At 33.6% G+C, this 12518-nt stretch overlaps 1 protein-coding gene across 3 annotated transcripts in view; it reads right to left on the bottom strand.

The window, feature by feature from the left end:
• Nucleotides 1–12518, bottom strand: part of TLCD4 (TLC domain containing 4) — a 97295-nt gene that overhangs the window by 36624 nt on the left and 48153 nt on the right. For all 3 annotated transcript variants that reach the window (XM_042997954.1, XM_042997955.1, XM_042997956.1), the window contains 4 exons: nucleotides 12276–12441; nucleotides 7687–7776; nucleotides 5958–6016; nucleotides 3498–3592 (listed from right to left, as the gene is read on the bottom strand). In XM_042997954.1, coding sequence (XP_042853888.1) covers nucleotides 3498–3592; nucleotides 5958–6016; nucleotides 7687–7776; nucleotides 12276–12430 — 399 coding nt within the window. In that variant the 5' untranslated portion in view covers nucleotides 12431–12441. The remainder of the gene's footprint in view (nucleotides 1–3497; nucleotides 3593–5957; nucleotides 6017–7686; nucleotides 7777–12275; nucleotides 12442–12518) is intronic.

Below are 12518 nucleotides of genomic sequence, written 5' to 3'. Positions count from 1 at the left end.
TATTTGAGAGTGTGCATGTGGGGGAAGGACAGAGAAGAGGGAGAGAAAGAATCCCAAGCAGGATCCTCGCTGTTAGTGTGGAGCCCGAGCGGGGCTGGATCCCACTAATTATGAGATCATGACCTGACCTGAAACCAAGAATTGGACACTTAACTGAATGAACCACCCAGGTGCCCCTAACATGTTATATCATATGAAAATTTAGTGGGAAATAGAAATCACACAGACCTTACTACTGAATCTTGCTTTAGTAAGCTATATTAGGTGGCTATTTTAATACTTGCCTAGTCAACAGAAATGTTAATTTTTGAAATTGTATTACTTTTAAAATGTTGTTGTAACAGCCATGATAGTTAATTAAAATTTTTCTTTAAGACTATCTTAATGGGAGAAAAGAAGGAAATACATTATTTATGCGTAACTGAGAATAGGCAACACTATTCAAACCATCTTAAAACATTTAAACAGTTTAACACTGTTAATGATAAACTGTTAGTGAGTCATGGCATTTGTTGCATGGTGTTGTGGAAATTCTTTAGACTAAACCTAAGACTAATATTTTTCTAATTCTTGTCTCCTGATATAAATTACAACTTTATCGTATCTGACATAACAAGCCTTTCATTTTTCAGCACCACTTCCTACATACCTCCTTGCAAAGTGTTTTTAAAATGTGGACACTGGGGCAGAACATTAAACAAGAAACAAGTTCTCACCTTCAAGGTATTCACACTGCACCTTAAATACCCTTAAATAAAGGCACTGAGAGCCTCTGAAACCAAATTTTCTTCCTGGATTGTAGCTGAATGGTGTAATGATTAAATTCCAGGGTAGTGTAACCAGTGCATAAGAGTTGGGGAAAGTCTGTTACAGGAGTGCTTTTCTTTTCAAATTTAAATGTTTTCCAGTGTTATATAACTTGTTACCTAAAGGTGTGATTTGGGGAGAGAGGGTGATTCATAGGAAACACAGAAGAAAACTAAGGCTACCAGAGAGATCACAATGGGAGTACAAAAGACAGTGGTTTATCCTTAGAAAGAGACCTTAAAGCATAAATGTGTTCACACCCTTTATAAGAGATTACCCTGTCATATTTTCCCTGACAACTAGGATCCTGACCAAGGGAGGAAAAGCTGAATATTAAGGAAAAATCTGTAGGATTTTTACCTTTTTATATATAGAAGATTCCTTAAGCTCTAACTTATTCCCCCCAGAGAATCTTAAAATGCCAGTAAATACACTAAAGAAAGGTACAAAACTAGTAGTGATCAAGACATTATATAACCTACATATAACTTATTTCATAACCTAAATCTAGAAGAATCTTACTTTTCAACTATTCAGTACAGCATACGTTTAAAACTTACGGATAACTTGCCTCCATTTTCCACTTTAAGTTTTATTTAGTTACAATCAGAAAATCTTTTAAGAAGCTGCTACAAACAGCTTAAACAGTCTCATACGTATCAAGTCAAAGTACTTTCCAAATACCAGTTCTCATCATATAAGTGAAGAACTTCATAAAAGTTTATATAAAATAATAATAGTAGTAGTAGCTGTTGTTATTTTGTTAGCCTTAAACAGCACAAAGTGACCTGGGAATTCATTATAGTCAAATAGGAAATGTAAAATCTATAAATGACACAGGATCACTACATCTATGAACAATTATTATTTTCTAATTTTCTTGTTTCCCTATGAATAGATTCACTTTAATTCGATAGACTTACTTCATATCATTCATTTCATACAATAGAACACAGGAAGGCATCAAAAAAGCAATCACCTCTAGAAAACACTGCAGTTGATTTTCTTATCAACTTAACTAAATGAAGAGTTAATTTATTTTTTTTTAAATATCCAGGATGCACTTTATTGATTTTTTTAATAAAGGCATAAAAGTCCAAAGAGAAAACAGTATCCATCCCACATAATTAAATACTCAACTTGCCAATGCACGCACAGCCAGCCGTTTGCCAAGCCCGTGATTCAGTGGCCGAGGCACAATAGCAGCTCATAGTATTCACATTTACAAATCCACGTAAGTGACCTGTTATCTTTCACCAGCTTATATTCTTTTCATAGCACAATGGTTATTTGTGATTCATGTTCAGAGAACATACTTCTACACTGCAGCATGATATTAAACTCACATGGGCACCCACACATTCTTCCCAGATTTAACCAGTGTTTTGTTAGTCAGCTTTCATGCTTTTTACCAAGTGTTTAGGAAATAAGTGCTTGTACACCAGATATTTAAGACATGTAAAAGGTAAGAGTCTATATTTCACAACTACCTATAATCAATTAAAATCTAAAAAGAAGACAAACAGTAGGAAATGCCAGTTAAAAATAGCAGATTGCTTCAGAAAAACAAAGTGATTAAGGATACCTTTTGGGTATACATAAGCACTTATTGATAGCATTAAAACCAGCATAGTTTTTGAAATATTCGTATTAACTTTTTAGATTTATTACTTCAAGTGGGTGATACAGAGAGATATTTTGATATATCTGGTTCTTGCAGAAATAATGCCAAACTGACATCTGATTCACCAGCTATCTTTGTGCAGGCCAACATAAAGAAAAATAGAAGGATATTAATACACATTAATATTTTAAAGCCCTCCAAATAGTCATAGATATCTGGTAACATAAGGACTTTAGCAATACCAAGTCAGAAAAAAAAAGGCAGTGGCTATATTTAAGTTTTAAAAAGGAGAAAACATGAAATGGTATACCACAACTATTACATAAAATTTATACTATTCTGGTTTACGTATGTCTATTATTTCCAAATATCTATTTGGGGCTTGTTGGTATATCTAGATTGACTAAAAAATAATTGATTGTGAAGAAACCTATCTAATGTAAAAGGAATGTAAAATCACTAATTTACAAATGTGTAATGTAGAAAAATAATTTTAGATCTAAAATTTATTATGCATTACTGCCTGAGATTTGCTGTGAGTATCCTCTATCAGTTCAGGCTTGGAAGTCTGATGAAGTCTCTGAGCAAGACTCCTCCACTGCTCCGGTCTACTTAAATGTAATCACATATGTACATGTAATTGTATGGGAATTGAATAGAGAAGAAATACTGAATCTAGTTATACAAGAGTCTATCCCTAGCTCTAGCTGTTAAGTCATAAACGCATCTAGAAAGACGGGCAAATACCAACAGCTACACAATCGTAAAAATTTTAAGTGAAAATTCAAGTGAAATTGAATTAAGTGAAAAAATTAAGTGAAATTAAGTGAAATTGGGGTCATCCGCCTTTCTTAAATTTTATGAATCCAAACAGACACACTAATACAAACACACAAGTAATTATTTTTGTTAATGAATAAGATAACCCATCACAAGCATGAGCCCTGAATGAATCTGGAGTTGGTCTTGGTACACTGGGAACTGGATGTTTAGGTTTCTGCTCACCAGTAAGTCATTACTCCCAATCTTGTCTACTTGTCAGGCTACCACAGATCCTGGCACTCACCAGTACAAAGGAGTATGCATACAGCGCTGTACAATGATGGATTATAAAATATTTGTCACCAATCACTTTCCAATACAAAATGAGAATCAACAAATCTGAAAGAAGGAAACATAAGTGAGATATCACATAGGAAGGAAGCTGTACTGTTTCTCAAGTGTATTTAACTCTGTCTTCCTGACAACTGGTCACAGTCCACCCTGATCCCACCCCACTTTGTTCATATCGCACCAGTCCCAATACCCACTTTATTGTAAAGTATCTGTTTCCGTACAGCTGTTTCCCCCACTCTACTGTGACTGCTCCAGGACGAAGAACAAGCGTGGGAGTCTAACACAATGCCTATATAGTTAATACTTATTTGCTGAATATATTCACAGGTTACATATTTGTTGAAAGTATAAATGAATAACTTGTTTCTGGGGTTAAATAAAATGGAAATACTATTGAATGAAAACAACTTTTAAGTAAGCTTAAATTACTAATGTTTGTTACTACAACAGTTCAAACAGGTAAGCTGGTTGCAGAAAAGGTACATAACGACCAACTCGTTTATAAGACAAATTCAACAAACAACCTTTAAAAATTAAAGGGTGTGATTAAATATTAATTCAAAACAGCTAAAAAAAAGGAAAAAAACAAAACAAGAACTATGACTATTAAAAAGATAGGCAAAGAAAGACATCAAGGCAATTTCTCTTTAAAAGATCCTGAACCTAAACACCACGATTCAGAAAATGGTTTCCTTTACCAAAACAGAATGTTTAACAAAACAGAAACTTCTCAAAATGTAAATGCAATTATTTGCTTTACCAAATGGTTAAACGTGAAATTTAGACATGGAAGAAATGGCCATCATAGATGGAAACCAGGGGAGGATTCAGGTTTAATGGGTTGGAGCTTCTATAATATGGGAACCTTTTTTCACAAAAAATAAAAATTACTGATGTGAATATGTATAAAAAGAAAAAATCAGATTAGAAATTTTAAAGGGAAATTTTAAAGGGAAAATAAACAGCACAAATGTGCAAATCATATTAGTAATTAACTGCATGATATACCTCTCTGGATACATCTTCTCTATATACTTTGGCTGTATACTCTGTTCACCAATTTATATGATAATGACCTTGTAATATTTTCCATAGAGAGTTCGCTTTTCATTTAGCTTGGTTTAGAAAAGTTTGTTTCAGTTCATAATTCATAAGTGCTTCAGATTATTATCTTATTTGGAGAAAACTTTATCAAGTTTCCTTCATATAAGACTTTTTGGGTACTGATTACTCTCTGAACTGACAACGCTCATCAACCAGTGCATGAGGCAAACGTATTATAAATTTTGTGTCATCTTTGTCAATGACAGCACATTCTGTGCCAAACAAGCAAATCTTTTTCTAATGTGTTCACATGATTCACTCTTCTTTTAATTGGGCCATCAAATAATTCAACAGCTTACTCATTATTTTAATTCAAAATTTATCTCTTCCTCATAATGAATGTGTTTGGGTATAATAATCTAATCTTTTCCTTACAATTCACTTCCTGATGGCAGAAAATTTTCTACTGAGTCCCATCACTCATCGTATCACTTCTGTTTCATATCTCCTTATTTTTATTTAGATTCTCTGTCAGCTATTTATTAAATTTGAAAATTATAAAACAGGGCTCTCTATAAAATGTCCAAATCAGGGATCTGTTCTTTCTTTTGTCTTATTGAGATGGTCTACAACATCTTTGCAAAGAGTTTAAATGGCATATCGTCACTTAATTTCCCCCTTTGTCTCATAATGTAAAAGGCTATTCTAACTCCATCCCACACAAGGGGAAATATGACAGAAGGAAACATGGTGTAGGAAGAGTTCTTGATCTTAACTGATTATGGCTAAAAGTTTCCCTTTGCAATCTTTACCCAAACACTACAAACCATGAGCATAGGAACATGTTTCAAGGACCGTTACAAGTGAGAGACTTTGATGCTTAGCTTCGTGAGTTTTCCAGGAATTCCACTTAAGAAACTCTTTAAGCCAAAAATGGACCATTGCTAGTAAAAAAAAAAAAAATATATATATATATATACATATATGTATATATATATACACATATATGTATATATACATATATGTATATATACGTATATATATATGTATATATATGTGTGTGTGTGTATGTGTGTGTGTATATATATATATATATGTATATATGTATGTATATGTACATACATATATATATATATATCCAGGCCTAACTGAGGCCCCACTCTGCAGCTCTATCTTCAAAGAGAACCAGAGAGCCAACAGGAAAAAAGTTTCATGCTCTACCATCACAGCAGATATTTTTTTTCCTGTGTATGAGTCCTACAAGCTACTTCTCAAATAAATAAACCAAAAGCATAGACTATGTATTCTTTGCAAAATCCCATGAGTAATTTAAAAAGAAACAGACAGTGATCAACTTATCACATACCAGAAATGAGGTAGCCCGAAGAAATAGAGATATTCACTTTCACAAACGATGAGTCACCCCTATAAATATTTTAAAAAAAAATTCTTTTTTTAGCACATGAGTTATAGATGACAGCTACATTTATTCTACTGAAGAGTATAATTAAAATGCTTTCTATAGATTCTTGAAAGGTGAATTGTCATTTGCACAAGGCACTGTGTTAGCTGTGATATACTTCTAACTGCACGAATGATCATAATTTCTTACATGAGCTAAAAGTTTTACATAAACAATTTTACCAAAAGATAACTTGTTATAAATGTGTTCTCATATGATTTGTTTGTGAAAGGATTCCAACAGAATTCCAGATGCTGATGTTTTTTGATTCCTTATTCTAAATCAGAGACTCAAATACTTCAAGAAATCTTCTAGCCTGCCCCTGATCTTGAGACCATATACTATTGGGAAATGGTTGGAACAAGACAGCTTAATCCTGCTGTTTCAACACCTATACATATCAAGATCCTACAATTTGCCTTAATAATCATCTTTACTCCAAGAAACAAATACGAATTATCAGTCTTTTCATCAATTTATAATGTGAACTCTTGGTGAAATGAACACAAAATTAAACTGAAATGCAAATGTAAAGGTTAGATGCCCCGTCTTCTTAACAAATGTTGATCTGCAAATATGGCCCAGGAAAATTGAACCTGGAATAAATGACAGCATCAAAGAAAATGTGAAAATATCAAAAATTACACAAGGTAAACATTTGATAGGGACAAAAATTGATCAGTGAATCAAACCTTTGTCATAAAATTCATCTCCCAAAAGAACTGGTTCTGTTGACAACCATATTACTCTAATAAAATTATGAAAAAAACCTTAGAAACTGTTTAGGTAGATTACATAAAAAACCTCATCATGGACTTAAATTCACTAAGTTGATTCATTGAAAAATACCTTCCCGATGAAAATTTATCAATACTGGTACTATCCTGATGGGCATAATTCCATATTTATTAAAATGACATCGTTGCAGTCAAACAAATAGTCAAAAGTTATATCGTCCCACATCCCCCAGAGCCCCACATCTACTGCATCCCTATGCAGGGCTTTCTCAAAACATACCTCACCTCTCAAACCAAGCTGAATTAAGCCCTCTCCTATAATTCTAGGAAACAGTTTTCAGTATCTCTGCCATTGCAACAACATTTAATTTTTTCAAAAAGAATCACCTTAGAAATTATCCTATTATGGCTGAACACAGTTATTATTAGTGCTTCAAATCTTCTCGTGTGGTACTAAAGTCCTCTCACATGGATATGAATGATTCTCGTTGTTATACCTTTGATATCAAATGATGGGTTAAACACAAAACTCAGTCTTCAGTAGATATTATCCAAGTTGACTATCCTATCTCAATAGGAACTCATTTTTTGCTCAGAACAGTGGTAACAACAACTTGGTTTTACTCACTAAGTCAGTATAAATGTTTACATCGTTATCATCACATTCTCCATCTTGGGTAACAATTGCAATGCTAGTGCAAAGTGGCCTTCATTATTTGTGTTCAAATCTAAAATAAATCATTTTATTGCACCTCGCTAAAATAAGTCTGAGCACAAGCATTTTAATAAACCATGCACCATCAATACATTTTCTGTTTTAAAGTAAGAAATGTTCATATTAATAATTAATATCAAAACATAAATCAAATGGACTATATTGGAAAGAAATAGCTTACCAAAGTGGATCAGCTTTTGCAGCCTCATCAAAAAAGAAAATGTAGAGGCCAAAAATCCCAACCACCAAAGAATGGCATGTAGATACTACCCTGAAAAGAAACAAAATACATACAAAGATTTTAGATTCTTTGCAATAAACTTTAATTCTGGCAAAGACATTTAACATTTGAAGATGTGAAATCTGGAAGCATTTACGTATAGGAATGGAGTAGCTCTAAAAGCATAACAAAATTGTCACTTGGAAATCCAAGGGCTACAACTTTACTTTGGAATTAATAACGAGAAGTTTGCCCAGGTCTACAGTTTTCTGCTAGAAGACTGTGGAGTCACTTATTCGTTAAAAGTTCCAAAGTGGAAGCATATCTGATGATGCAGTTGACAGAGTTTTGTGCAGACAGACGGCAACTGGTGAGCCCACTACCTGGCACCTGACTCCAAGCTCCATCACTAACAGCATTGCTGTGCCATTAGTTTCCTGTTCCAATCAGTTAGAAATAACTTCCAAACCTACTGGCCTTAACCAATTCCATATCCTTGAATCAGGATTCGAATGGATCATGAAATTAAAACTTATTACCTTGGAGATTTCAGTGTCAAATGCACATTCACATGCATTGCTGCACTTGATTCCTGTAACCAATTCATGAGAAAGCTAGAGCAGCTATTATTAGTCTCTTTTTGTCATTATTATGAAACCACTTCTAAACAGAAAAATTGAGGACCATGAATTTATACAGAAAATCTATTTTTAAAAGACATGCTCAAGCGAAGCAAAATGTTCACGAAATCCAGGCTGAATTTTCTTGCATAGAAGGAGAAAGATTTAGATGAAAAACATCAGTTTCTACAAAGAAATCTTGCTAATAATTTAATGGTTCAACCAATACCCAAGCTCTCAGATTTGCTAAAGAACTGTACACAGGATGCAATATATTTATTCACATAATGAAAACGTTGAGAAGTAATGAAGATTCTTTTCTCTTCATTAGAATAAAGGACAAAGGAATGACAAAATTTTCTCTTTAGAAATTAATGGGGCACAATAGACTTCTGTCTAAAATATGACCCCAATTCTTTAACAGTGAAATATATCAACTAATAGGGGTCCCTGGATGGCTCCGTCGGTTAAGCATCCAACTTCCGCTCAGGTCATGATCTCTCATTTCGGGAGTCTGAGCCCCGCGTCGCGCTCTGTGCTGACAGCTCAGAGCCTAGAACCTGCTTCAGATTCTGTCTCCCTCTCTCTGCCTCTCCTCCACTCAAGCTCTGTCTCTGTCTCTTTCTTAAAAATAAACATTAAAAAATGTATATAAACTTAAAATATATAACATAAACATAAAATACATAAAAATATATAACATAAACATAAAACATATAAACATAAAAATATATATTAACTAACATAAAGCTTGATATTAGAAAATTTTACTGTAACTTGAAAAATCAGTATGCTCGATCTAATAAATGATGTGGTCCTAAATAGATATATCATGTTAAATCAAATCATATTTAAATGCTCAAAAATCCTCACTAATTTAAAGGCACTAACAAAGAATCCTTTGTAATACCAAAGGATCATTTTGAAGTGTGAATAATTAACCCTGTTTATCTGGTTTACAAGTCTGGAATTTTCACGCCAAACACACCTATATACTGAACATAGCAGTCTAAGGATTTAAGTTCCTTTATGTCAAATAAAACACTCCATTTAAATAATCATACAACCAGCATTCTACTGCCATTCAAAAATTCTACGAAAGGAGAAACCACAACTTCTTACTAACTTGCTCTAGTGTTTAGTAAACTTAGATCAGAATGTTTCCCCTTGGAAAAATGACAACTTTTTGTTCCTGATACTTAGTCCTCAAATTCCCTTTTGTGTTGAAATGTTACATGGTAAATGGGAAGGATTAAAAAGGCTTAGCTGATTGAAATGACATATAATTCATGAGAGAAAAGTTAAAACTTAACTTGGGTCAAACAACCTCCCACTACAATGAGCAGAAAAAGAAAAAACCCTGTGCTTACATACTGCATGCTGCATTAAAAATCTATTCATTCAGAAACTTCTGTTAATAAACATTTCAGTGTATTCTTTAAAATCAGATTCCTGGTAAAGCAAGATGTAGATTCCTCACTGTCTAAAATGAAACACCAAGATTCTACCCAAAAGAACATACTTTTTTTTCAAAGAAGGTTAAAAAGAAACATTTATGCTAATGAAAAGGCAGTGAAATAATGGAAATAATGACCACCGTAGAACAGCAATTTAAAGTTACTGACTTAATCATTCACAAGTATTAAGAATATTGCCAAGAGAAATTATTTAGCTCAAACAGATAAGAGTTAAAAATTAGAGAAGTAGATTTCAAAATTAGGAGTATTCAACACAATTGGGCTTTCTATACCATAGGAAAACAAGTGGATATAAGAAAATGTTTTTTAATTATAAGATATAAATAATACCTACAGGTATGCTTTTTTCCAGAAAAAGCAACGATGAATTACAGCAATTTGTCACTTATAATTAATTAAACTGTTATCCCTCGGGTGTGAATTTTCTGGGGTTTTTTCCCTCCTTTTGCTACTGTACGGCTCAGACGACTAGTTGTTCAGAAACTTTCCTGATTATTAGTAAGAATTATGTGAGCTATATTGATCTTGGTGTTTTAAGACTAGAAGCTGAATTTCAAGACATATACATGTACTTTACACAAAAAGCAGCCAATTTTTTTCTTTCTTTGCACTCTACCTCACAGCTTAAGTCTCATGTAAACCAAGCTGGAGTGGGAACAGGAGTAAATATGATAGAGAAAGAGAGAGAAGAGAACATCATTTGAGTAGGGTAATGAGTCTTCGATAATCCTAGACTCCTTTTCAAATAGGAACTTGGTTTCCCAAATGGTGATCCCGCGCATCATAGAATGGCAGCGATAAGACTGAATAATGCAAAGTATTTTTCAATTTCGTTTCATTTTCATCTTTGCCTCTCTCTCTGTACCATCCCAATTTCTTTGGCCTGCTGCTCTCCAAGATTCAAATGCCCTTACCTACCCTAACCATGGTGAAAAGGAAATGAAAAACAGTTCAAAATTGACTCTCAGCAAATCTGGTCTCCTAACCCAGTCCCTGGCCCCTTCCTTCTCTTTCCCTATTCTCCACCTATCTCCAGGTTAGAAAGGGTTTTTAAAAATAATGGTTAGTATCTTTTGTATCCCACATTTTAACAGCAGCTTCGCACTATTCTTAAGACAAAACAAAAATCCTACTTCTTATTTTTCAAAAATACAGAGAGAAATAATTCTCACTTTTAGGGTAAAAAGAGCTACAGCATGTATGAACTGGACAAATCACTGTAAGGTGCAGAAGGAAACTCGAGTCTTATTCCCAGTCTGAGTTATAAAAGTGGATGCCTACAAAACAATTTGGCTCAAAGACAGGGAATTTCTGGTCAAATGTGACCATTCTCAAATAAACACTTCGACTTTGGCAGAAGTTAATTCTAAAAGGAAAACTCAGTGAGAAATCATTATAGCGATTTTAGAGACCTACTGAATTCATTTTACAGTTAGCATCAACTTCAAGTAAGTAACAACAAAAGAATATGCCCATAGTTGCTCCAATGCACTGCAGTTTGCAAATGCCCGGTGGTTTGGGGGCAAAATGCTCCAAAGCACATGAAGCAGTCATCAGAGTTATTTTGTGTTTGACATATCGTGAAAGATTAATGAGTTGCACTCACACAAAAAATGTAAACCAACGAATTAAAACTCCTGCAGATTTCTATCACTTACATGTACTACTCATTTTCCCTTTATTTTTTGTTTAAAAAAAATCTAAAAAGCAATTTTTATTTTAGCAAAAGAGTCGATTCTGGTCTCTGAATTATAATGAAAAGTTCATTAAAAGAGAGATACAGATGTGCTAACCATACACCATGTTCTTTGGTGAGTAGCATAACTTCCCCCAGTCTGGCTAAGCCAGCCAACACTATATATAGGCTACTCACAGCCCTAACTAACGTTTATTTATGTTATCATTTCCAAAGACATGTGTTTGTTCTCATAAATGTTTCAGAGAAGAATGTAAAACAGGACTCTTCTGCAATCAACTGAAGCCTACTTAACCTTCCCACACTTCCCCAGAAAGTTCAATTTTTCCCAACATCTTTCAATATAAGAATTTTTAGAATTTTCTCATACAAGATCTATCTACTTACTTTCCTTTTATTTATTCCCAAGGTCAAATTTAAAAAAAATCTGACCTTAGGGGCGCCTGAATGGCTCAATCAGTTAAATGTCCCAGTCCTGATATTGGCTAAGGTCACAACTCACAGTTCCTGAGTTCAAGGCCCAAGTCGGGCTCTACGGCAGCACAAAGCCTGCTTGGGATTCTCTCACCCTCCCTCTCTGCCCCTCTCCCACTCAACTGCGTGCTCTCTCTCTCAAAATAAAAAATAAACTTAAAAAAAAAAATCTGACCTTAAATTTTGTTAGATCTTAAATGAAAGATTTTTTGGAAATATTTTAAATGATTTTATTTCATAAAACTCACTTTTTAAAATCAATTACATTTTCATAGGCTTTACCTTGAGTTCCATTCAATCTTCTTTTCAAAGCTGAGACTATTAAAACCTGGAGAAACTTTTGCTGAAAACCAGTAACTTATAAAGTGGAAAAGAAGCTGAAAGGTGAAAAAGCTGGTAAAAACAGTGCTGAAGACCAGTTTGGTGTTGGTATCCATATTTCTTCAACCTGTTAAGAGAAATAATAGCTATAAATTGCTTTAAATTGCTCATAATAAACCTACATTAATTTTTAATTTTAAAAGA

The sequence above is a fragment of the Panthera tigris genome, chromosome C1 (assembly GCF_018350195.1).
Source record: "Panthera tigris isolate Pti1 chromosome C1, P.tigris_Pti1_mat1.1, whole genome shotgun sequence".
Taxonomy (NCBI): Eukaryota; Metazoa; Chordata; class Mammalia; order Carnivora; family Felidae; genus Panthera; species Panthera tigris.
The sequence above is the reverse complement of the archived record's forward strand: the minus strand, read 5'-3'. Positions and strand labels throughout refer to the sequence as shown.